General features: G+C 52.2%; 2 protein-coding genes and 1 long non-coding RNA gene across 4 annotated transcripts; all 3 read right to left on the reverse strand.

The window, feature by feature from the left end:
* Positions 1-6,984: 6,984 nt before the first annotated feature.
* LOC122923262 lies at positions 6,985-12,377 on the reverse strand. The gene is made up of 2 exons (XM_044274044.1): positions 10,370-12,377; positions 6,985-10,282 (listed from the first exon to the last, which is right to left on the reverse strand). Exons 1-2 carry the CDS (start codon positions 11,672-11,674, stop codon positions 7,679-7,681), a joined length of 3,909 nt encoding a protein of 1,302 aa, XP_044129979.1. The 5' UTR covers positions 11,675-12,377; the 3' UTR covers positions 6,985-7,678.
* LOC122923264 lies at positions 6,985-21,038 on the reverse strand. 2 transcript variants are annotated; one of them, XR_006387254.1, is made up of 2 exons: positions 20,979-21,038; positions 6,985-7,150 (listed from the first exon to the last, which is right to left on the reverse strand). It is a non-coding gene; the product is annotated as an uncharacterized LOC122923264 (long non-coding RNA). The 2 variants fall into 2 exon arrangements; XR_006387255.1 differs by lacking the exon at positions 20,979-21,038 and adding an exon at positions 20,144-20,422.
* LOC122923263 lies at positions 16,521-18,069 on the reverse strand. The gene is made up of 2 exons (XM_044274045.1): positions 16,663-18,069; positions 16,521-16,628 (listed from the first exon to the last, which is right to left on the reverse strand). Exons 1-2 carry the CDS (start codon positions 17,387-17,389, stop codon positions 16,621-16,623), a joined length of 735 nt encoding a protein of 244 aa, XP_044129980.1. The 5' UTR covers positions 17,390-18,069; the 3' UTR covers positions 16,521-16,620.
* Positions 21,039-24,964: the final 3,926 nt, after the last annotated feature.

Consider the following 24,964-nt stretch of genomic DNA (forward strand, 5'->3'; position numbering starts at 1 on the left):
CAGGCCATGACCGGACGCAGGAGCTTGGTGAAACACCACGGAGCCGACGACAAGCCGAATGGAAGGCATGTGAATCTCCAGACCTCGTCCTTCCAGAGGAAGCGAAGGAGATCCCTGGAGTGGGGGGCCACCGAGACCGTCAGGTACGCGTCCTTCAGATCCAGCTTCACGAGCCAATCCCCGGGGGAGAGGAGGTCCCGAAGCAGATGGATGCCCTCCATCTTGAAGTGTCGGTACCGCACGATGCTGTTTAGCGCCCGGAGATTGATGACGGGACGCATCTGCCCCCCTTTCTTCTGGACCAAGAAAATGTTGCTTATCACCCCCCTTGAGCGGCCGTGGGCTCTCTCTATGGCCCCCTTGAGGAAAAGGGAAGAGAGCTCCTCGTCCACCCGAGCGGAGTCCGATCCCCTCCGAAGAGAGGCCGGCGGGAGTTGCACTGAGCAAGGGGTGTCTATGAGCTCTATGGAGAAACCCCTGACCGTCATCAGCACCCACGGGTCTGATGTAATTAGCTCCCAAGCGTGTAAAAAATGCCGAAGTCTGCCCCCTACATAAGGTACCGAAGAATCCCCGTCCGGGGTCTGACTTACCGGATGATTTGCGGGGAGCCGTGTTTCCTCGGAAGGAACGGGAGCGCCATTGTCCCCCTCTGGATGGGAAGAACGTCTGGGAAGACCGCTGGTCTTGAAACGCAGCTCGCTGGGAGAAGGAGCCTCTGGATACACCCCTGCCTCGGGTGCTGGAGCGGCCGGACAGACGGCCCCTGTTGCTGCCGGCCCTGTGAGAGACCCGGCCCTGGAAGACTTTGCGCATAGTGGCCTGCGCCTTGTCCAGAGCGGAAAAAGTGCCGACGAAGCGGCTGAGGTCCTTTATAAAGGAGTCCCCAAAAAGCAGGCCCTCCGCCTCTTTGCCCGTCTCCGTCTGGGCGAGATTAATGAGCTTGGGGTCTATCCTAAGCAGGATGGCCTTGCGCCTTTCCACAGATAGGGACGCATTGGTTCCCCCGGCGATGCAAATCGCCCGCTGGGCCCAGCCCGTGAGCTCCTCAGGGTCAATGTGGGAACCCTCCTGTCTGGCGGACTCCGCCAACTCCATAATTTTTGCCAGTGGACCGAAAATATCCAGGAGCTTGTCCTGGCAGCCTCTAAGGGCCGAGTCCAAGCCCTTCTTGGCATTCCACCCCGACTTAGACAAAAATTGGGTCATCTTTGGATCCACGACGGGCGTGTCGCAGACTTTATGGGGTATAATGGGCCGAGGGCACTCAGCCCGCAGTTTACTGCGCGCCTCCTTGGACAGAGGACGGCGGGCCCAATGCTCCAGGTAACTGCTAATTTGGGAATCGGGGAGCCACTCCGCCGATCTGGGATGGTGGAGGGCCTCAGGATCAAACATGGGAGCCCCGGAGGAATCCAAAGGGAAATTGTCAGCAGAGGCAGAGGAGGAATCCTTAGTTAAAGGCACAGCAGGGGGAGTGGCAATGGGGTCGGAACCCCGAGGGGAGTCATCCTCCTCAGAAAAATCAGTAGCCTCTGCTGGATCCTCCGGGCCCGAACCCAGATCCGAGTCAGAGACGGCATCCGCTAGGGCTCTAGCGTGTTTCCACACCCGCGATTTATCAGCCTGGCGGGGACAAGCTCTCTTACGCGACCTCAGCGCGTCGTCTGGGGTGGTCATCAACACACCGGTCATTGTCTCCTGTCCAACAGGAGGTTCAGCAGCAAACGAGTGCTGTGCAGTCTCAGGGGGAGCAAGTCTGGCCCCAGCTAGGGGGTGTGCAGACAGGGCCTGGGAGATGGTCTGTGACAAGACAGTGGACATGGAACCCATAGCCTGTAGGATCGCATCAGACACAGAGCGCTGGATGAGCTGCGCCTGTGAGTCTGAGTCAGAGCGACTAGCATTGCCAGGGAGGGGGGCGGGGGGGGGATTGGGCAGAGGGGTCCATGCTGGTCAAGCAAAAGGAACAGGGTACCTGTAGGAGGAGGGCTGGGAGGAGAGCCAGAGGCACAAAGTAAGCCGCGCTAGATAAATGAGGGGTTAATCACCCCAGGAGCGAGAGGAGCGGAGCGCAGCACAGGAGAACCGGCAGCAGGCACGCAGGAGACCGGAGGAAGCGAGATCTCGCGGGAACGGGAACCAAAATGGCCGCCGGATCTCGCGAGATCTCGCTCCAGCCAGCCAAAGAGCGCGAAAGTGGGGAGAAAAAAGCCGCCGAGCCGTGCAGCAGACGCGCGCAAGACGGGGGGCGTGGCCCAGCACAGGGGAGGCAAAGATGGCGGTAAGGCCAGCGACCCTGCCAGGCACAAAGGGACCCTCAAGTAAGACTCCCCAGGGGAGAAAGGAGCGGAGAGAGGGAACGAACGGAGCCCCAAAAGGAGAGGGTACCAGGGGAAAACGCTGCGCGCGATTAGGCCCCCGAGATACTGGGGCAGGCAGAGGTTGCCCAGACAGGGAAAAACCTAAGGGGCAAGGAAGCAGGATAAAAGATATATCGCTGCACCAAACCTACCCCACCTAAAGGGAGGAACAAAAACAAGCCCCAGGGATAGAAAATAACCCGGGGAATAGACAGTAAAACGAATAAACACTTAGGGAATAGAGCAGCCAGCAGATAAAATTAACATGTTACTTATCTGGTGAGCAGCAAGAAAGAGGAAGTACCACCTTGGACGCAGCCTTATATTGGGGCTGTAGGGGTGGGACGTATGGGTTACTATGGTGACCATTTGCATTTGTTTTTTGTTTCTCCTTGCTGCTATGGTGATCAGTAAAGGAAGAGAAAGCAATATGAAGCCTCCGTGTCTGATGTAAAACTCAGGATCAGTACAGGATAAGTAATGTACAGTATGTACACAGTGACTGCACCAGCAGAATAGTGAGTGCAGCTCTGGGGTATAATACAGGATGTAACTGAGGATCAGTACAGGATAAGTAATGTATGTACACAGTTACTGCACCAGCAGAATAGTGAGTGCAGCTCTGGAGTATAATACAGGATGTAACTCAGGATCAGTACAGGATAAGTAATGTATGTACACAGTGACTGCACCAGCAGAACAGTGAGTGCAACTCTGGAGTATAATACATGATGTAACTCAGGATCAGTACAGGATAAGTAATGTACAGTATGTACACAGTGACTGCACCAGCAGAATAGTGAGTGCAGCTCTGGGGTATAATACAGGATGTAACTGAGGATCAGTACAGGATAAGTAATGTATGTACACAGTTACTGCACCAGCAGAATAGTGAGTGCAGCTCTGGAGTATAATACAGGATGTAACTCAGGATCAGTACAGGATAAGTAATGTATGTACACAGTGACTGCACCAGCAGAATAGTGAGTGCAGCTCTGGAGTATAATACAGGATGTAACTCAGGATCAGTACAGGATAAGTAATGTATGTACACAGTGACTGCACCAGCAGAATAGTGAGTGCAGCTCTGGAGTATAATACAGGATGTAACTCAGGATCAGTACAGGATAAGTAATGTATGTACACAGTGACTGCACCAGCAGAATAGTGAGTGCAGCTCTGGAGTATAATACAGGATGTAACTCAGGATCAGTACAGGATAAGTAATGTATGTACACAGTGATTGCACCAGCAGAATAGTGAGTGCAGCTCTGGAGTATAATACAGGATGTAACTCAGGATCAGTACAGGATAAGTAATGTATGTGCACAGTGACTGCACCAGCAGAATAGTGAGTGCAGCTCTGGAGTATAATACAGGATGTAACTAAGGATCAGTACAGGATAAGTAATGTATGTACACAGTGACTGCACCAGCAGAATAGTGAGTGCAGCTCTGGGGTATAATACAGGATGTAACTCAGGATCAGTACAGGATAAGTAATGTATGTACACAGTGACTGCACCAGCAGAATAGTGAGTGCAGCTCTGGAGTATAATGCAGGATGGGACTCAGGATCAGTACAGGATAAGTAATGTATGTACACAGTGACTGCACCAGCAGAATAGTGAGTGCAGCTCTGGAGTATAATACAGGATGTAACTCGGGATCAGTACCGGATAAGTAATGTATGTACACAGTGACTGCACCAGCAGAATAGTGAGTGCAGCTCTGGAGTATAATACAGGATGTAACTCAGGATCAGTACAGGATAAGTAATGTATGTACACAGTGACTGCACCATCAGAATAGTGAGTGCAGCTCTGGAGTATAATACAGGATGTAACTCAGGATCAGTACAGGATAAGTAATGTATGTACACAGTGACTGCACCAGCAGAATAGTGAGTGCAGCTCAGGAGGATAATACAGGATGTGACTCAGGATCAGTACAGGATAAGTAATGTATGTACACAGTGACTGCACCAGCAGAATAGTGAGTGCAGCTCTGGGGTATAATACAGGATGTAACTCAGGATCAGTGCAGGATAAGTAATGCATGTACACAGTGACTGCACCAGCAGAATAGTGAGTGCAGCTCTGGAGTATAATACAGGATGTAACTCAGGATCAGTACAGGATCAGTAATGTATGTACACAGTGACCGCACCAGCAGAATAGTGAGTGCAGCTCTGGGGTATAATACAGGATGCAACTCAGGATCAGTACAGGATAAGTAATGTATGTACACAGTGACTGCACCAGCAGAATAGTGAGTGCAGCTCTGGAGTATAATACAGGATGTAACTCAGGATCAGTACAGGATAAGTAATATGTGTACACAGTGACTGCACCAGCAGAATAGTGAGTGCAGCTCTGGAGTATAATACAGGATGTAACTCAGGATCAGTACAGGATAAGTAATGTATGTACACAGTGACTGCACCAGCAGAATAGTGAGTGCAGCTCTGGAGTATAATACAGGATGTAACCCAGGATCAGTACAGGATAAGTAATGTATGTACACAGTGACTGCACCAGCAGAATAGTGAGTGCAGCTCTGGAGTATAATACAGGATGTAACTCAGGATCAGTACAGGATAAGTAATGTATGTACACAGTGACTGCACCAGCAGAATAGTGAGTGCAGCTCTGGAGTATAATGCAGGATGGGACTCAGGATCAGTACAGGATAAGTAATGTATGTACACAGTGACTGCACCAGCAGAATAGTGAGTGCAGCTCTGGAGTATAATACAGGATGTAACTGAGGATCAGTACAGGATAAGTAATGTATGTACACAGTGACTGCACCATCAGAATAGTGAGTGCAGCTCTGGAGTATAATACAGGATGTAACTCAGGATCAGTACAGGATAAGTAATGTATGTACACAGTGACTGCACCAGCAGAATAGTGAGTGCAGCTCAGGAGGATAATACAGGATGTGACTCAGGATCAGTACAGGATAAGTAATGTATGTACACAGTGACTGCACCAGCAGAATAGTGAGTGCAGCTCTGGGGTATAATACAGGATGTAACTCAGGATCAGTGCAGGATAAGTAATGCATGTACACAGTGACCGCACCAGCAGAATAGTGAGTGCAGCTCTGGGGTATAATACAGGATGCAACTCAGGATCAGTACAGGATAAGTAATGTATGTACACAGTGACTGCACCAGCAGAATAGTGAGTGCAGCTCTGGAGTATAATACAGGATGTAACTCAGGATCAGTACAGGATAAGTAATGTGTACACAGTGACTGCACCAGCAGAATAGTGAGTGCAGCTCTGGAGTATAATACAGGATGTAACTCAGGATCAGTACAGGATAAGTAATGTATGTACACAGTGACTGCACCAGCAGAATAGTGAGTGCAGCTCTGGAGTATAATACAGGATGTAACTCAGGATCAGTACAGGATAAGTAATGTATGTACACAGTGACTGCACCAGCAGAATAGTGAGTGCAGCTCTGGAGTATAATACAGGATGTAACTCAGGATCAGTACAGGATAAGTAATGTATGTACACAGTGACTGCACCAGCAGAATAGTGAGTGCAGCTCTGGAGTATAATACAGGATAGTAACTCAGGATCAGTACAGGATAAGTAATGTATGTACACAGTGACTGCACCAGCAGAATAGTGAGTGCAGCTCTGGAGTATAATACAGGATGTAACTCAGGATCAGTACAGGATAAGTAATGTATGTACACAGTGACTGCACCAGCAGAATAGTGAGTGCAGCTCTGGAGTATAATACAGGATGTAACTCAGGATCAGTACAGGATAAGTAATGTATGTACACAGTGACTGCACCAGCAGAATAGTGAGTGCAGCTCTGGAGTATAATACAGGATGTAACTCAGGATCAGTACAGGATAAGTAATGTATGTACACAGTGACTGCACCAGCAGAATAGTGAGTGCAGCTCTGGAGTATAATACAGGATGTAACTCAGGATCAGTACAGGATAAGTAATGTATGTACACAGTGACTGCACCAGCAGAATAGTGAGTGCAGCTCTGGAGTATAATACAGGATGTAACTCAGGATCAGTACAGGATAAGTAATGTATGTACACAGTGACTGCACCAGCAGAATAGTGAGTACAGCTCTGGAGTATAATACAGGATGTAACTCAGGATCAGTACAGGATAAGTAATGTATGTACACAGTGACTGTACCAGCAGAATAGTGAGTGCAGCTCCGGAGTATAATACAGGATGTAACTCAGGATCAGTACAGGATAAGTAATGTATGTACACAGTGACTGCACCAGCAGAATAGTGAGTGCAGCTCTGGAGTATAATACAGGATGTAACTCAGGATCAGTACAGGATAAGTAATGTATGTACACAGTGACTGCACCAGCAGAATAGTGAGTGCAGCTCTGGAGTATAATACAGGATGTAACTAAATGATTTTCCTATTTCATGACGTAAAGTCATAGTTTTATTAAAGACACGGAGGCTCAGTATTGCTTTCTCCTTCTTTACTTTCCACCAATAGCAGCAAAGAAGAAATTTACATAATCATAACAATAAAGGATCCACCCCTCTCAGATCCTATAATAAGCAGTGTCCTCTTAGTAACTTCCTCTTTCTTTTGGAACCGAAACACCAACTGCATAACCGGAACTGGAACCGAAACCGGAAACTGGAACTGGACCCGAGAATGATAAACAACCGGTCCATCACGCCGTAGAACTCAAGCCAACATGGCTAACACCTCCGGAAACCGGGAGCAACGCAGAAGTCCATACTTCGTGGAACCTTCAACCTGAAACAAAGCAAATAATATAGCCAGTGTAAGAGGCAGGCAAAAATTGAACAAAAACCGACCCAGGAAACGGTCGTACATTATAAGGTCGCTGAAAACAGAACCATAAACAGTCAGCAATACAACTATGCAAGTATACGTAATAAATAACCAGAATCGACAATGTAAACAGTCCAACAAATTAAAATCACAAAAGGGAGGGCAGGAACAACCCAGGGCGGGCAATACTCGCCTCCGTGTCTTTAATAAAACTATGACTTTACGTCATGAAATAGGAAAATCATTTAGTTTTACCTCAAGACACGGAGGCTCATATTGCAAGTTCAAAGCTGATCAATAATCGACGAAAACACATGAGGGGGCGGACGAAAAGAAAATTCTCTGAACGTTGCGGCCGTAGACCAGTCAGCCAAGCGCAAGATGTCCTCCAAACGAGCCCCCGAAACGGCCAGGGCAGTGGCAGCCGCGCCCCTGCCGAATGAGCGGTAAAGACCGCCGTATCAATCCCAGACAGGGACATGACCCACTTCATCCAACGCGCCAACGTGGGACTAGACACCGGGCCAAAAGGATGGCGGATGGAGAGGAACAGTTGCGGAACGTTGCAGAGCGGTGAGTCCTAGTACGCGACTCATACTCCCGCAAACAGGCTACCGGACAGAGCGCTGGGGAAGACGGGAAACAGGGATAAGAGACAGACCGAATATTAGTCTTAGTGCGCCGCGTAATGTTAAACGTGACGCCCTCGGGAGAAAAGGACCTAGCGTCATGATCCAAAGCCCTGACATCGGAAACCCTCTTACAAGAAATGAGACAAAAGAGGGTCAACAACTTGGCAGACAGTTGCCGGAGGGAAAGAGCCGCGTTCTCAGGCCACGCGGAGAAAAAAGAGAGGACCAGGGAAACGTCCCACGTAGTGGTGAAGCGAGGCCGAGGAGGCCGAGCCAAGCGCGATCCACGTAGCAGGCGTGACACCGAAGGGTGTTGACCCGCCGGAACGCCATCAAAACCCTGATGAGTCGAAGAAATCGCTGAACGGAACAAATTAATGGTCCGATAAGCCTTTCCCGCCTCAAAAAGGGATGTAAGGAACTGCAGCAAATGGGTCACAGGCGCCGAAACGGGATCAAGGTTCCGTTCCACGCACCAGCTAACCCAAGCTCCCCAAGCTGCCCGGTAAGATTTTCGGGTGCCGGGAGCCCAAGCGTTGTCCAGGAGGCGTCTAGTTGCCTCCGAAATGCCTGCGACCTCTCCGGGAGTCCGAAGATCCGGCACGCCAGGAGCTGAAGGGAGCCGTCGAGCAGCAGGGGGTGAGGAGCACCCAGAGGGCCCTGGAGGAGATCCGTCCGACCCGGAAGGAGGAGAGGCACGTCCGTCAGGAGTTCCAGGAGAACCGGGTACCATGCTTGAGTCCCCCAGAAGGGGATCACCACCACCAACTCCGCAACCTGACGACGAACCTGCAGCAGCATCCTCGGGATCATGGCGAAAGGAGGAAACGCGTATTGCAGAGCCGAAGACCAGTCCTGAAGGAACGCATCCACCGCCTCCGCCTCCGGATCCGGGCGCCAGCTGAAGAACCTGGGAAGGTGAGTATTGAGCCGTGACGCGAAGAGGTCCACGGCGCAAGGGCCCCAGGTATCCGAGATCGTGGAGAACATCTCCGGCGCTAGCCTCCAGTCGCTGCCGTCCGTGAAGCAGCGGGAACTCCGATCCGCCCGGACGTTGTGTAGACCCGGAAGGTACTCCGCCTGCACCATGATGTCCCTGGAGAGACAGTAGGACCAAAACTCCTTCGCCAGTCGCACCAAGGTAGCCGACTGGGTGCCGCCCAGGTGATTGACATAGCGGACCGCCGACACATTGTCCATACGTAATCGGATGCAGGCATGCGCCATGCCATTGGAGAAACTGCGGATGGCAAACGAGCCCGCCAGGAGTTCCAGAGCGTTGATGTGAAGATGGCTCTCGGCCTCCGACCACCGACCCCCGGTGGAGACACCTTCGCAGTGGGCACCCCAGCCCAGGAGACTCGCGTCCGACTCTATCGTGAATTCCGGTTGAAATCCAAAGATCGCTCTGCCGTTCCAGGCTTCCAAGTTGTCTAACCACCAACGAAGTTACTCCCGAGCCTCCTGATCCAGAACCACCATGTCCGCGAACGAGGCCCCGGAACGAAGGTGAGCAATCTTCAGGCGCTGAAGGGCCCGATAATGGAGGGGGGCTGGAAACACCGCCTGGATGGAGGAGGCCAACAGGCCAATAATGCGAGCCAGGTGACGCAGGGACAGGGACGACGCTGAAAGGGCATGTCTCAATTCCTTGCGGATAGTCCGCAATTTCTCTGACGGGAGACTGAGAGATTCCGCAACAGAGTCCACCGTGAAGCCCAGGAATTCCATCCGTCGAGACGGCGTGAGGCAGGACTTCTCGGGGTTCAGTAGAAAACCAAGAGCCGAAAGGAGGTCCGACGTCCATTGAAGGTGCCGAAGCAGGGCCGCCTGACATTGATGCATAATGAGGATGTCGTCCAGATAGATGACTAGACGTACACCCCGACTCCGCAGCCAGGCAACGACCGGACGCAGGAGCTTGGTAAAGCACCATGGCGCCGAAGAAAGGCCGAACGGGAGGCAAGTGAAGCGCCACACTTCGCCCTTCCACAAGAAGCGCAGGAGATCCCTGGACGAAGCGGCTATCGGGACCGTCAGATAGGCATCTTTGAGGTCCAGTTTCACCATCCAGTCCCCTGGGATCAGTAAGTCCCGAAGGAGGTGAATACCCTCCATCTTGAAGTGGCGGTAGCGCACCACGGAGTTCAGGGCCCGGAGATTTATAACCGGACGCATTTGCCCACCTTTCTTCTGAACTAGGAAGATGTTGCTGAGCACGCCCCTCGGGGCGGAAGGGGCCCTCTCTATCGCCCTCTTTTGAAAAAGGGAAAACAGCTCTAAGTCCACGAGCTCTCTGTTTGGTGGGGCTAGGGGAAGTGGTGGGGGAGAAGGAATGAGGTTCGGTGAACCCGTGAGCTCTATGTGGAACCCCTGTACAGTGGTCAAAACCCACGGGTCTGATGTAATGCTGGACCAAACGTGGAAACAAAGACGGAGTCTGCCCCCTACACAAGGAACCAATGAAGCCCCCACTGGGGGAAGACTTACCGAAGGACTTTCGGAAATTGGGATTTCCCCGGACAGACCTCGAACGCCATTGGCCGCCTCTGGCCGGAAAGAACGGAGGAGGATTCCTTTGGTCCTGGAAGGGCGGTCTTTGATTGAAGGAGCCTCTGCCCGAGCTGCGGGCCTGGAAACTGGAGCGGCCGGACAGACGGCCCCTACTACTGCCGGCCCTAGTGGAGACCCGTCCCTGAAAGACCCTTCTCATGGAGGACTGGGCCTTGTCCAGGGCGGTAAATGCCCCTACGTATCTGCTGAGGTCCTTAATAAAGGAATCCCCGAACAGCAGACCCTGAGCATCCCTTCCTGACTCAGTGAGTGCCAGGTTGGCCAATTTCGGGTCAATTTTAAACAAAATGGCTTTACGCCGTTCAATGGCCAGGGAGGAGTTTGTGCTGCCCGCGATACAAATGGCCCTCTGTATCCAGCCAGTAAGCTCCTCCGGATCTATCGGAGAGCCGTCCGCTCTGGCCGATTCGGCCATCTCAAAAATTTTGGCGAGGGGGCCAAAGATGTCAAGGAGTTTATCCTGACAACTCCTAATTGCGGAATCTAACCCCTTGCGGGGGTTCCAGCCGGTTTTAGCCAAGAACTGGGTCATCTTTGGATCCACAGATGGCGTATCACAGACCTTGTTGGGGATCAATGGTCTGGGGCATTCAGCTCGGAGCTTGCTGCGCGCCTCTTTGCTAAGAGGACGGCGCACCCAATGTTCCAGGTAATCGCTCACATGAGCCACTGGCAGCCACTCCGCCGACCTAGGGTGGTGGAGGGAATCAGGATCAAATAATGGGATGCCTGAGGGGTCCACCAGGGTAGAAACCGTGTTAGGGGCAGTGGCGGAGGCGCCCACGGACCCAGAGGTGGAAGGCCTAGGGCCAGCATCATCTGGAAATTCAGATTCCATCTCCCCTTCAGATTGGCCGCTTGCCTCCGCATAAGCCTCCATATCAGATTCTACATCCGAATCTATATCATCAGTTTGTGCTCTAGCACATTTCCACTTTCGCGTCCGTTCTGCCTGACGCGGCAAGGCTCTTTTGCGCGATCTAAGCGCGCTATCATGGGTGGCTTGAATCACACCAGTCAAGGTCTCCTGGGCAGGAGGTTCAATGGTAGGCTGCGGGTTAGTGAGTACAGGCAACTGAGTAGAGGGGCCAGGGGCATGGGTAGCTAGGGCCTGAGAGATGGTTTGGGATATCATAGAAGACATGGATCCCATTGCCTCAATAATAGCACTAGACACTGAGCGTTGTAGCTCCAGGGCCTGTGCACTAGTAGTTGGTAAGCTGGGATCCCCAGCAGATGGGGGGGGATTAGGCCCAGCAGGAGAGCGGTCAGAAGACATATTAGGAGTTTATTTAAAGCTACTAAAGTGGCAGACAATCTAACTGGCAGATGCCTGATATATTAGGGGTCACTAAGACCGAGGAGGTGGGTACCTAAAGAGGGGTTAGTCACCCCAAGCGCCGCAGAGCAGGAGCCGAACCGGAGCCGAGCGACAGACGTGCACGGCAGAAAACTCCGAAATCCCGCGAGAGGAAGGGCGGGAGTTCCCAAAATGGCCGCCGAGATCCCGCGAGATCTCGGAGCCGCGGGAAACCAAGCGCAAGCTGCCGCCGAAACCTAGAGCGCCGGGAACCAGCGGGGCGGAATCGGCGCAGAGGATGAAGGTAGGGAGGAAGGAGGAGAGGCGCAGAGCGCCTCCCAAGTAAAACGGATCGAAAATTTGAATAAAAACGCGGTGGTTGAGGCAAGGATAGGATGGGGAAAAAAGGAGGGGGCACCCCCAAACGAAAACGCAATAGGCGCAGGGGATTACAGGTGACAAGGAAGCAACTAGCCCAAAACTAGGGGAATGATAAAAACCTGGCAAAGGGCAGAGACTATGAATAATAGACAAGCCCTAAGCCACACAGGGTAATGAAATACAGGCATCATACATGCAAAATTACCACATGAAACACAGAATCAACTTATCTTTGGTGGAGCAGCAAAGAAAGAGGAAGTTACTAAGAGGACACTGCTTATTATAGGATCTGAGAGGGGAGGGGCCTTTATTGTTATGATTATGTAAATTTCTTCTTTGCTGCTATTGGTGGAAAGTAAAGAAGGAGAAAGCAATACGAAGCCTCCGTGTCTTGAGGTAAAACTAAATGATTTTCCTATTTCATGACGTAAAGTCATAGTTTTATTAAAGACACGGAGGCGAGTATTGCTATCTCCTTCTTTACTTTCCACCAATAGCAGCAAAGAAGAAATTTACATAATCATAACAATAAAGGATCCACCCCTCTCAGATCCTATAATAAGCAGTGTCCTCTTAGTAACTTCCTCTTTCTTTGGAACCGAAACACCAACTTCATAACCGGAACTGGAACCGAAACCGGAAACTGGAACCGGACCCGAGAATGATGAACAACCGGTCCATCACGTCGTAGAACTCAAGCCAACATGGCTAACACCTCCGGAAACCGGGAACAACGCAGAAGTCCATACTTCGTGGAACCTTCAACTTGAAACAAAGCAAATAATATAGCCAGTGTAAGGGGCAGGCAGAAATTGAACGAAAACCGACCCAGGAAACGGTCGTATATTATAAGGTCACTGAAAACAGAACCATAAACAGTCAGCAATACAACTAAGCAAGTATACGTAATAAATAACCATAAACGACAATGTAAACAGTCCAATAAATTAAAATCACAAAAGGGCGGGCAGGAACAACCCAGGGCGGGCAATACTCGCCTCCGTGTCTTTAATAAAACTATGACTTTACGTCATGAAATAGGAAAATCATTTAGTTTTACCTCAAGACACGGAGGCTCATATTGCAAGTTCAAAGCTGATCAATAATCGATGAAAACACATGAGGGGGCGGACGAAAATAAAATTCTCTGAACGTTGTGGCCGTAGACCAGTCAGCCAAGCGCAAAATATCCTCCAAACGAGCCCCCGAAACGGCCAGGGCAGTGGCGGCCGCGCCCCTGGCCGAATGAGCGGTAAAGACCGCCGTATCAATCCCAGACAGGGACATGACCCACTTCATCCAACGCGCCAATGTGGGACTAGACACCGGGCCAAAAGGATGGCGGATGGAGAGGAACAGCTGCGGAACGTCCGCAGAGCGGTGAGTCCTAGTACGCGACTCATACTCACGCAAACAGGCTACCGGACAGAGCGCCGGGGCGGACGGGAAACAGGGATAAGAGACAGACCGAATATTAGTCTTAGTGCGCCGCGTAATGTTAAACGTGACTCCCTCGGGAGAAAAGGACCTAGCGTCATGATCCAAAGCCCTGACATCGGAAACCCTCTTACAAGAAATGAGACAAAAGAGGGTCAACAACTTGGCAGACAGTTGCCGAAGAGAAAGAGCCGTGTTCTCAGGCCAAGCAGAGAGAAAAGAGAGGACCAGGGAAACGTCCCACGTAGTGGTGAAGCGCGGCCGAGGAGGCCGGGCCAAGCGAGATCCACGCAGCAGGCGTGACACCGAAGGGTGTTGGCCCGCCGGAACGCCATCAAAACCCTGATGAGTCGAAGAAATCGCCGAACGGAACAAATTAATGGTCCGATAAGCCTTTCCCGCCTCAAACAGGGATGTAAGGAACTGCAGCAAATGGGTCACAGGCGCCGAAACGGGATCAAGGTCCCGCTCCACGCACCAGCTAGCCCAAGATCCCCAAGCTGCCCGATAAGATTTTCGGGTGCCGGGAGCCCAAGCGTTGTCCAGGAGGCGTCTAGTTGCCTCCGAAATGCCTGCGACCTCTCCGGGAGTCCGGAGATCCGGCACGCCAGGAGCTGAAGGGAGCCGTCGAGCAGCAGGGGGTGAGGAGCACCCAGAGGGCCCTGGAGGAGATCCGTCCGGCCCGGAAGGAGGAGAGGCACGTCCGTCAGGAGTTCCAGGAGGACCGGGTACCATGCTTGAGTCCCCCAGAAGGGGATCACCACTACCAACTCCGCAACCTGACGACGAACTTGCAGCAGCATCCTCGGGATCATGGCGAAAGGAGGAAACGCGTATTGCAGAGCCGAAGACCAGTCCTGAAGGAACGCATCCACCGCCTCCGCCTCCGGATCCGGGCGCCAGCTGAAGAACCTGGGAAGGTGGGTATTGAGCCGTGACGCGAAGAGGTCCACGGCGCAAGGGCCCCAGGTCTCCGAGATCGCGGAGAACATCTCCGGCGCTAGCCTCCAGTCGCTGCCGTCCGTGAAGCAGCGGGAACTCCGATCCGCCCGGATGTTGTGTAGACCCGGAAGGTACTCCGCCTGCACCATGATGTCCCTGGAGAGACAGTAGGACCAGAACTCCTTCGCCAGTCGCGCCAAGGTAGCCGACTGAGTGCCGCCCAGGTGATTGACGTAGCGGACCGCCGACACATTGTCCATGCGTAATCGGATGCAGGCATGCGCCATGCCATTGGAGAAACTGCGGATGGCAAACGAGCCCGCCAGGAGTTCCAGAGCGTTGATGTGAAGATGGCTCTCGGTCTCCGACCACCGACCCCCGGTGGAGACACCTCCGCAGTGGGCACCCCAGCCCAGGAGACTCGCGTCCGACTCTATCGTGAATTCCGGTTGAAATCCGAAGATCGCTCTGCCGTTCCAGGCTTCCAAGTTGCCTAACCACCAACGAAGCTCCTCCCGAGCTTCCTGATCCAGAATCACCATGTCCGCGAACGAGGCCCCGGAACGAAGGTGAGCAATCTTCAGGCGTTGAAGGGCCCGATAATGGAGAGGGGCTGGAAACACCGCCTGGATGGAGGAGGCCAACAGGCCAATAATACGAGCCAGGTGACGCAGGGACAGGGATGATGCTGAAAGGGCATGTCTCAATTCCTTGCGGATCGTCCGCAGCTTCTCTGACGGGAGACTGAGAGATTCCGCAACAGAGTCCACAGTGAAGCCCAGGAATTCCATCCGCCGAGACGGCGTGAGGCAGGACTTCTCGGAATTCAGTAGGAAACCAAGAGCCGAGAGGAGGTCCGACGTCCATTGAAGGTGTCGAAGCAGAGCCGCCTGACATTGATGCATAATGAGGATGTCGTCCAGATAGATGACTAGACGTACACCCCGACTCCGCAGCCAGGCAACGACTGGACGCAGGAGTTTGGTAAAGCACCATGGCGCCGAAGAAAGGCCGAACGGGAGGCAAGTGAAGCGCCACACTTCGCCCTTCCACAAGAAGCGCAGGAGATCCCTGGACGAAGCGGCAATCGGGACCGTCAGATAGGCATCCTTGAGGTCCAGTTTCACCATCCAGTCCCCTGGGATCAATAAGTCCCGAAGGAGGTGAATCCCCTCCATCTTGAAGTGGCGGTAGCGCACCACAGAGTTCAGTGCCCGGAGATTTATCACTGGACGCATTTGCCCACCTTTCTTCTGAACTAGGAAGATGTTGCTGAGCACGCCCCTCGGGGCGGAAGGGGCCCTCTCTATCGCCCTTTTTTGAAAAAGGGAAAACAGCTCCAAGTCCACGAGCTCTCTGTCTGGTGGGGCTAGGGGAAATGGCGGGGGAGAAGGAATGAGGTTTGGTGAACCCGTGAGTTCTATGTGGAACCCCTGTACCGTGGTCAGCACCCACGGGTCTGATGTAATGCCGGACCAAACGTGGGAACAAAGACGGAGTCTGCCCCCTACACAAGGAACCAAAGAAGAAGCCCCCACAGGGGGAAGACTTACCGAAGGACTTTCGGAAATTGGGGTTTCCTCGGACAGACCTCGAACGCCATTGGCCGCCTCTGGCCGGGAAGAATGGAGGAGGATTCCTGTGGTCCTGGAAGGGCGGTCTCTGGTTGAAGGAGCCTCTGCCCGAGCTGCGGGCCTGAAAACTGGATCGGCCGGACAGACGGCCCCTGCTACTGCCGGCCCTAGTGGAGACCCGTCCCTGGAAGACCCTACGCATTGAGGACTGGGCCTTGTCCAGGGCAGTAAAAGCTCCCACGTATCTGCTGAGGTCCTTAATGAAGGAATCTCCGAAGAGCAGGCCTTGTGCATCCTTCCCTGCCTCAGTCAGTGCCAGGTTGGCCAATTTCGGATCAATCTTAAACAATATGGCTTTACGCCGTTCAATGGCCAGGGAGGAGTTGGTGCTGCCCGCAATACAAATAGCCCTCTGAATCCAGCCTGTAAGCTCCTCCGGATCTACCGGAGAGCCGTCCACTCTGGCCGATTCGGCCATCTCAAAGATTTTGGCGAGGGGCCCAAAGATGTCAAGGAGTTTATCCTGACAACTTTTCAATGCGGAATCAAGCCCCTTACGGGGATTCCAGCCGGTCTTAGCCAAAAACTGTGTCATTTTTGGATCCACAGATGGCGTTTCACAGACCTTATTGGGGATCAAAGGTCTGGGGCATTCAGATCGGAGTTTACTGCGCGCCTCTTTACTAAGAGGGCGGCGCACCCAATGTTCCAGATAATCGCTCACATGAGCTACCGGCAACCACTCAGCCGACCTAGGGTGGTGGAGGGCATCAGGGTCAAACAACGGGTTGCCTGAAGGATCCACCGGGGTGGAAACCACGTTAGGGGCAGCGGCGGACGCGCCCACGGACCCGGAGGTGGATGGTCTAGGACCAGAGGTACCTGGTAACTCGGATTCCATCTCAATCTCAATATCCCCGTCGGAATGGCCGCTCGCCTCCGCGTAAGCCTCCATGTCGGATTCAATATCCGAATCCACATCGCCAGTCTGTGCTCTAGCACATTTCCACTTTCGCGTCCGTTCTGCCTGACGCGGCAAGGCTCTTTTGCGCGATCTAAGCGCGCTATCATGGGTGGCTTGGAACACACCGATCATAGTCTCCTGGGGTGCAGGAGGTTCAACAATGGTAGGCTGCGGGCTAGTAAGCACAGGCGCGGGAATAGCGGGGCCAGGGGCATGGGCAGCTAGGGCCTGAGAGATGGTTTTAGAGATCATAGAGGACATGGATCCCATCGCCTCTATAATAGCGCTGGAGACCGAGCGTTGAAGCTCTAGGGCCTGCGCATTCATAGTCGGAATATCAGGGTCCCCAGAGGATGGGGGGGGAATAGACCCAGAGGGGGAGCGATCAGAGGACATAATATGGTAAATATATATATATATCTATAACGATCCTGATGGCCTAACCTAGCAGGGAGGTCTAAGCTAAGATGGCCAGGAATAGAGGGAAAAACCGAAACTAACTAGGGGTTAATCACCCCAGAAGCCGCCGAACCGGAGTAGGAGCAGGAGCACAGCCAGCCGACCGAGCGCAAACCAGACCGGAAGTGACGTACGAGATCCCGCGATAGGAAGGGCGGGAGCTCCCCAAGATGGCCGCCGAGATCCCGCGAGATCTCGGAGCCGCGGGAAGCGAGCGGGACCCGCCGCTGACACCAGAAGCGCCGATAACCAGAGGGGACGCAGCGATAGGAGGTAAAGCTAAGGGGAAGGGGGGGAGACGCAGAGCAAACCCCTAAGAGAAACAGCGGAGAGACCAAAAGAAAACCGACGCAGGGGAGGAGGAACGGAGGTCAGAGGGAAGAAGAGGGGGGGGGGGGAGACCCCCAAGCAATAAGCGCAATAAGCGCAATAAGCGTGGGGCAAGCAGACCCACAATAGGGAAAAATATACCCACGATGAGGGGAAACACCTAACCCAGCAAAAGGATAGAAAGGCTATGCATTATAGACAATCCTTAGCCAAATCACAGGTTAATAAAATTAATGAGATTCATAAAACATGTAACAGCCATAAAACACAGAAATGACTTATCTTTGGTGGAGCAGCAAAGAAAGAGGAAGTTACTAAGAGGACACTGCTTATTATAGGATCTGAGAGGGGTGGATCCTTTATTGTTATGATTATGTAAATTTCTTCTTTGCTGCTATTGGTGGAAAGTAAAGAAGGAGATAGCAATATGAGCCTCCGTGTCTTGAGGTAAAACTCAGGATCAGTACAGGATAAGTAATGTATGTGCACAGTGACTGCACCAGCAGAATAGTGAGTGCAGCTCTGGAGTATAATACAGGATGTAACTCAGGATCAGTACAGGATAAGTAATGTATGTACACAGTGACTGCACCAGCAGAATAGTGAGTGCAGCTCTGGAGTATAATACAGGATGTAACTCAGGATCAGTACAGGATAAGTAATGTATGTACACAGTGACTGCACCAGCAGAATAGTGAGTGCAGCTCTGGAGTATAATACAGGATGTAACTCCGGATCAGTACAGGATAAGTAATGTATGTACACAGTGACTGCACCAGCAGAATAGTGAGTGCAGCTCTGGAGTATAATACAGGATGTAACTCAGGATCAGTACAGGATAAGTAATGTATGTACACAGCGACTGCACCAGCAGAATAGTGAGTGCAGCTCTGGGGTATAATACAGGATGTAACTCAGGATCAGTACAGGATAAGTAATGTATGTACACAGCGACTGCACCAGCAGAATAGTGAGTGCAGCTCTGGAGTATAATACAGGATGTAACTCAGGATCAGTACAGGATACGTAATGTATGTACACAGTGACTGCACCAGCAGAATAGTGAGTGCAGCTCTGGAGTATAATACAGGATGTAACTCAGTATCAGTACAGGATAAGTAATGTATGTACACAGTGACTGCACCAGCAGAATAGTGAGTGCAGCTCTGGAGTATAATACAGGATGTAACTCAGGATCAGTACAGGATAAGTAATGTATGTACACAGTGACTGCACCAGCAGAATAGTGAGTGCAGCTCTGGAGTATAATACAGGATGTAACTCCGGATCAGTACAGGATAAGTAATGTATGTACACAGTGACTGCACCAGCAGAATAGTGAGTGCAGCTCTGGAGTATAATACAGGATGTAACTCAGGATCAGTACAGGATAAGTAATGTATGTACACAGTGACTGCACCAGCAGAATAGTGAGTGCAGCTCTGGAGTATAATACAGGATGTAACTCAGGATCAGTACAGGATACGTAATGTATGTACACAGTGACTGCACCAGCAGAATAGTGAGTGCAGCTCTGGAGTATAATACAGGATGTAACTCCGGATCAGTACAGGATAAGTAATGTATGTACACAGTGACTGCACCAGCAGAATAGTGAGTGCAGCTCTGGAGTATAATACAGGATGTAACCCAGGATCAGTACAGGATAAGTAATGTATGTACACAGTGACTGCACCAGCAGAATAGTGAGTGCAGCTCTGGAGTATAATACAGGATGTAACTCAGGATCAGTACAGGATAAGTAATGTATGTACACAGTGACTGCACCAGCAGAATAGTGAGTGCAGCTCTGCAGTATAATACAGGATGTAACTGAGGATCAGTACAGGATAAGTAATGTATGTACACAGTGACTGCACCAGCAGGATAGTGAGTGCAGCTCTGGAGTATAATACAGGATGTAACTCAGGATCAGTACGGGATAAGTAATGTATGTACGCAGTGACTGCACCAGCAGAATAGTGAGTGCAGCTCTGGAGTATAACACAGGATGTAACTCAGGATCAGTATAGGATAAGTAATGTATGTACACAGTAACTGCACCAGCAGAATAGTGAGTGCAGCTCTGGAGTATAATGCAGGATGTAACTCAGGATCAGTACAGGATAAGTAATGTATGTACACAGTAACTGCACCAGCAGAATAGTGAGTGCAGCTCTGGGGTATAATACAGGATGTAACTCAGGATCAGTACAGGATAAGTAATGCATGTACACAGTGACTGCACCAGCAGAATAGTGAGTGCAGCTCTGGAGGATAATACAGGATGTAACTCAGGATCAGTACAGGATAAGTGGAAGGCTGAAAAGTCAGCCTGAATTTGTGGGAGGGGCATATTACCTTCTTAAGCCCCAGCCTCCAGCTCCTCAGGGCGCTTCTGTTCACATTCTGGATAGGGAGTCGCCTGCTCTGGTGCTGCATCTGTGCATGTTGTGAGTAGCTTTCATCTGGTTCGGTTCGGTTCGGTTGGTTTCGTTTTCATACGCGTCTTCAGGAGAGGTAATTTTGCGCAAACAATGCGCCACAAGGGCTCCATCAGCCGCGGTCACATGCTCCCCGAGTTGGCATGCGTTCCAGCGTGGAACGCGTGCCAATTCTCATGTCCGCACCAAATTTCTTCTTGTCTCCTTCCTTGGTTCCCTCCCTGTGTTCCCCTCCAACTTCCTCCCGAGATAGCAGGGGGGGCAGGGTCTGGCCCGCAGATCCCCCTCTCCACACGGCCTCCCCGTCCTCACCTCAGGCCCCACTGCAAGCCGGCGTGCGTTCCAGCGTGGAGCGCACGCCGGAAATCCGCCGCAAGGCATGGGCCGGGTCACGTGGCCGGCGTGCGTTCCGGCTTGGAGCGCACGCCGGAGTCCCTCGGCCGGGTCTGGGCCTGGTCGCGTGTGCGGCGTGCGTTCCAGCTTGGAGCGCACGCCGGAGTGCTTCCGTCAGGCCTGGGCCCATAAATGTACATCAGAAACCCTGTCAAAGTTAAAATCACTATGCACCATGACTCTTTTGTTAAGGGAAAAACCGTGCTCTTTTATTCACTCCAGTGCATCACATCTAAACTGTGCAATTCAACACAACAGCAATGTCCATAAACCCCCACCTCCCACAAAGGATCCCCAAACGCTGCAGGCGTCTTGGTGCCTGTTCACACAGTCTCTCACATCCGTGGTCAGTACTACACCTTGTCATGGGGTGGGTTTGTCCAAGTTCATGCAAGTTAGACAGGCCACGTGTCGACCTGGACAAGGGATTGGCTCCGGCCACAGGATCCCCTTCTTTTGGTCCTTCGCTGAGCCTGCAGCAATTGGGCAGTCCTTGGTAGACGAGCGGACTACAGCGCTCAGCCCGACCGAGCGATCAGCCTCCTGCAGTGAGACAGGAGACCACACTTCATCAGCCGCCCCACAGTCAGTGAGCATCAAACCTATATTCACAGCCCTGGGTGTAGCAGGCAGACCACACCCAGCAAGCATAGTGAAGGATTAACTCCTTCCCTACCCAACTAATGCCAGAGATAACCAACCTGCCAGGATCAGTGTAGACTGACACCAACAACTGAAACCTGTCCACCCGTGGTGGTCCGTGGGGAACAGACACCCACCCTGCTCTTACTCCACCAGGGCCACGACCCCCGGTGGTACGTATCTTCCATCCACTACCACTCCAGACATTCTCTTACAATATATTAAAAAAAAAAAAAAAAAATTATACAATAATTTTTTTTTTTTATTTTATAAAGAAATTTAAATAGATCTACAAGTTAATCGGTAGGTTCCAATTTCCAGCCATTTCATACGCACTCCCGCCGTGCGGGAGCGAGGCAGTCATCCTTGGTTCCTCATTCCGCTGGGCTGGAAGGGACCAGGTTAGCACGGGTTAAAAAAAAAAAAATTAAAAAAAATTTGGGGGTCTCACCATAAGTAGTCCAGGCCATCATTCCTCGCCATACCCATTTAGCGGTCACCATACGCTCACCGCAGTCTTCTACTCTATGGGCGACATGCCACATGTTATATATCTATGCTTCACGTGATATACTGCTGTCTCATCTACTACCTACTTCTGTCTCCTGGCTCGCCAGGCTCATACCTACCTCTGCCTCCTGGATCGCCCAGGCACGCACCTACCTCTGCCTCCTGGATCGCCCAGGCACGCACCTACCTCTGCCTCCTGGATCGCCCAGGCACGCACCTACCTCTGCCTCCTGGATCGCCCAGGCACGCACCTACCTTCCTCTGTCTCCTGGTTCGTCCAGGCCCATACCTACTTCTGTCTCCTGGTTCGTCCAGGCCCATACCTACTTCTGTCTCCTGGTTCGTCCAGGCTCATACCTACCTCTGTCTCCTGGTTCGTCCAGGCTCATACCTACCTCTGTCTCCTGGTTCGTCCAGGCTCATACCTACCTCTGTCTCCTGGTTCGTCCAGGCTCATACCTACCTCTGTCTCCTGGTTCGTCCAGGCTCATACCTACCTCTGTCTCCTGGTTCGTCCAGGCTCATACCTACCTCTGTCTCCTGGTTCGTCCAGGCTCATACCTACCTCTGTCTCCTGGTTCGTCCAGGCTCATACCTACCTCTGTCTCCTGGTTCGTCCAGGCTCATACCTACCTCTGTCTCCTGGTTCGTCCAGGCTCATACCTACCTCTGTCTCCTGGTTCGTCCAGGCTCATACCTACCTCTGTCTCCTGGTTCGTCCAGGCTCATACCTACCTCTGTCTCCTGGTTCGTCCAGGCTCATACCTACCTCTGTCTCCTGGTTCGTCCAGGCTCATACCTACCTCTGTCTCCTGGTTCGTCCAGGCTCATACCTACCTCTGTCTCCTGGTTCGTCCAGGCTCATACCTACCTCTGTCTCCTGGTTCGTCCAGGCTCATACCTACCTCTGTCTCCTGGATCGCCCAGGCACGCACCTTCTTCTGTCTCCTGGTTCGCCCAGGCTCATTCCTACCTCTGTCTCCTGGTTCGCCCAGGCACGCACCTTCTTCTGTCTCCTGGTTCGCCCAGGCTCATTCCTACCTCTGTCTCCTGGTTCGCCCAGGCACGCACCTTCTTCTGTCTCCTGGTTCGCCCAGGCTCATTCCTACCTCTGCCTCCTGGTTCGCCCAGGCACGCACCTTCTTCTGTCTCCTGGTTCGCCCAGGCTCATTCCTACCTCTGCCTCCTGGTTCACCCAGGCACGCACCTTCTTCTGTCTCCTGGTTCGCCCAGGCTCATTCCTACCTCTGCCTCCTGGTTCACCCAGGCCTGTCATCCTCCCCGAAAGGTGTAGGTAAGCTCAGGATTCAATGTATTTGCCTGAATCGCTCAGGTTCCATGCAGCTGCCTGGAACGCTCGGGGGTTTCTCAGCAGGGTCCGGCTGGTTCCTGGTTACCCGGTTCGTGTCCGGCACGTCTGGATTTCTGTTTCCCACAGGTCTTGTTGCATGCAGCGCGACTTCGGGCCCTGATTCTGGCAGTTCAGGGTCATCCAGCAGTTGGCCATGATGCCCAGGCTGCATCCTGGTTCTCCGTCGCTTCATTCCAGTGCCACCAGATCACACCTCTCTCCGGGTCTCGTACCAACGCTAGTTTATTTCAGGTAAGCAGGGCCTCAGGCCACCGGAATTTCGATCCTTCCTCAATTGTGTCACAGGGCGTCTCCGTGTCTGGTTATTCCACGGTGCCAGGTTTCAGGTAAGGTCGAGCCGGGTGGCGGCTTTACGCACCTCCAAAAAAAAAAAAAATATATATATATAAAAAAAAAAAAAGGGGGGAAATATATATATATTTTTAGGGGGGTTTCCGGGGAGGGGGTTTCTGACGCACCCCAGGTCTCATTTCCCTGAATCGCTTGGGTTTTATGTATTCCCCTGAATCGCTCAGGTTTGTATTTTCCTGTCTCTTCAGGTTGTCGGTATTTCCAGGGTGTATGTATTAATTTTACAGGCTATAGCTACTAGAGAGATCGTTGATCCAGGGAGTTATTCTGATGCCTGATTGGAGTCGGGAAGGAATTTTTTATTCCCCTGAAATGAGGAAAATTGGCTTCTACCTCACAGGGTTTTTTTGCCTTCCTCTGGATCAACTTGCAGGATGTCAGGCCGAACTGGATGGACAAATGTGTTTTTCGGCCTTATGTACTATGTTATTATGTTACTATGTATTTTCCTGATTCACTCAGGTCACGTATTTCCCTGAAATCGCTCAGGTCGTATTTCCCACAGGTTGTTCGCATTTGCCTGAATCGGTCAGGATCCAATATATTTGCCTGAAACGCTCAGAGGTTTTCCCGTACCATCAGGAAACTACCAAGCCGGCGTCAAGGTTTCCAAAGTTTTTTTAAGGTCCCACCCGCAGGTGGCTTGAACGATGTCTCCTACACCCTGGCGTTCATAGCCCACTGTCACTGCAAATCTCAGGCTGTCATTTAACACCATCAAGCTGTACCTAGCGGGGAGACAGCACTGCGCCATGCGGGTAGGTGGCGCGCAGCCTGTCTCCGGTGAGATGTTTGGGAGACTCTCGTCCGCGCTGGATGGATTTCCTTTTTGGCCACTCTCCTAGTTTGATTGTTAGGGCAGCCGTGTATCTCGGGTTTTGCGGGTTCCTCGGGCCAGGTGAGTTCACCAGCACCTCCCCTAAACGTTAGGGGTTGCCGGTGCGACAGTTGTCCTGGGCCCATGACCTTTGTGGCCTCTGGCTCCCTTCCACGAAGGCCAATCAGCATGGACCATCCTCGGAGGTCAGGTTTTAAAACCTCCAACGATTGGTGCCCAGTCATGGTCCCCCGTCAATTGCTGGCCCCGTTGCAATGGCCTCCCCAGAGGCCCCGCTGCTTCCTTGGCGTTGGGGGCCCCTGTCATCAATCCAGTTTTGTGGCCCACATCATAACGCTGGCCTCAGGTCTCGGTCGTAACCCGCTGGCCACCACGGGACTCTCGCTCTGAACTGGAGCTGCGCCCTCAGCATCGAAAACGGGGTCTCGGCTCACGGGTTAAATGCTTGGGTAGGTGGCGCTCTTCTTGCTTCACGAGATACATCCCGAACCCGCATGTTGAGATTTCCCAGGCATTTTGTAATCTTGCTCTCTGGGTGGTTTTGAAGGCTTTTGGTCACTACTCTGCTCTCCTCGTTTATTTTTGCCCACTACTAGGCTTACCCTCGCTCCTGGCTTCCGGCACAACACAGC

This window comes from Bufo gargarizans, unplaced genomic scaffold (genome assembly GCF_014858855.1).
Source record: "Bufo gargarizans isolate SCDJY-AF-19 unplaced genomic scaffold, ASM1485885v1 original_scaffold_1415_pilon, whole genome shotgun sequence".
NCBI classification, from domain to species: Eukaryota; Metazoa; Chordata; class Amphibia; order Anura; family Bufonidae; genus Bufo; species Bufo gargarizans.

Coding starts and splice junctions, on each gene's coding strand:
- LOC122923262 (XM_044274044.1), bottom strand. CDS start 11,674: ATGTCTTCTGACCGCTCTCCTGCTGGGCCTAATCCCCCCCCATCTGCT. Junction 10,283..10,369: donor CTCCGTTCTTTCCGGCCAGA/GGCGGCCAATGG, acceptor GGGGGCTTCATT/GGTTCCTTGTGTAGGGGGCA.
- LOC122923263 (XM_044274045.1), bottom strand. CDS start 17,389: ATGTCCTCTGATCGCTCCCCCTCTGGGTCTATTCCCCCCCCATCCTCT.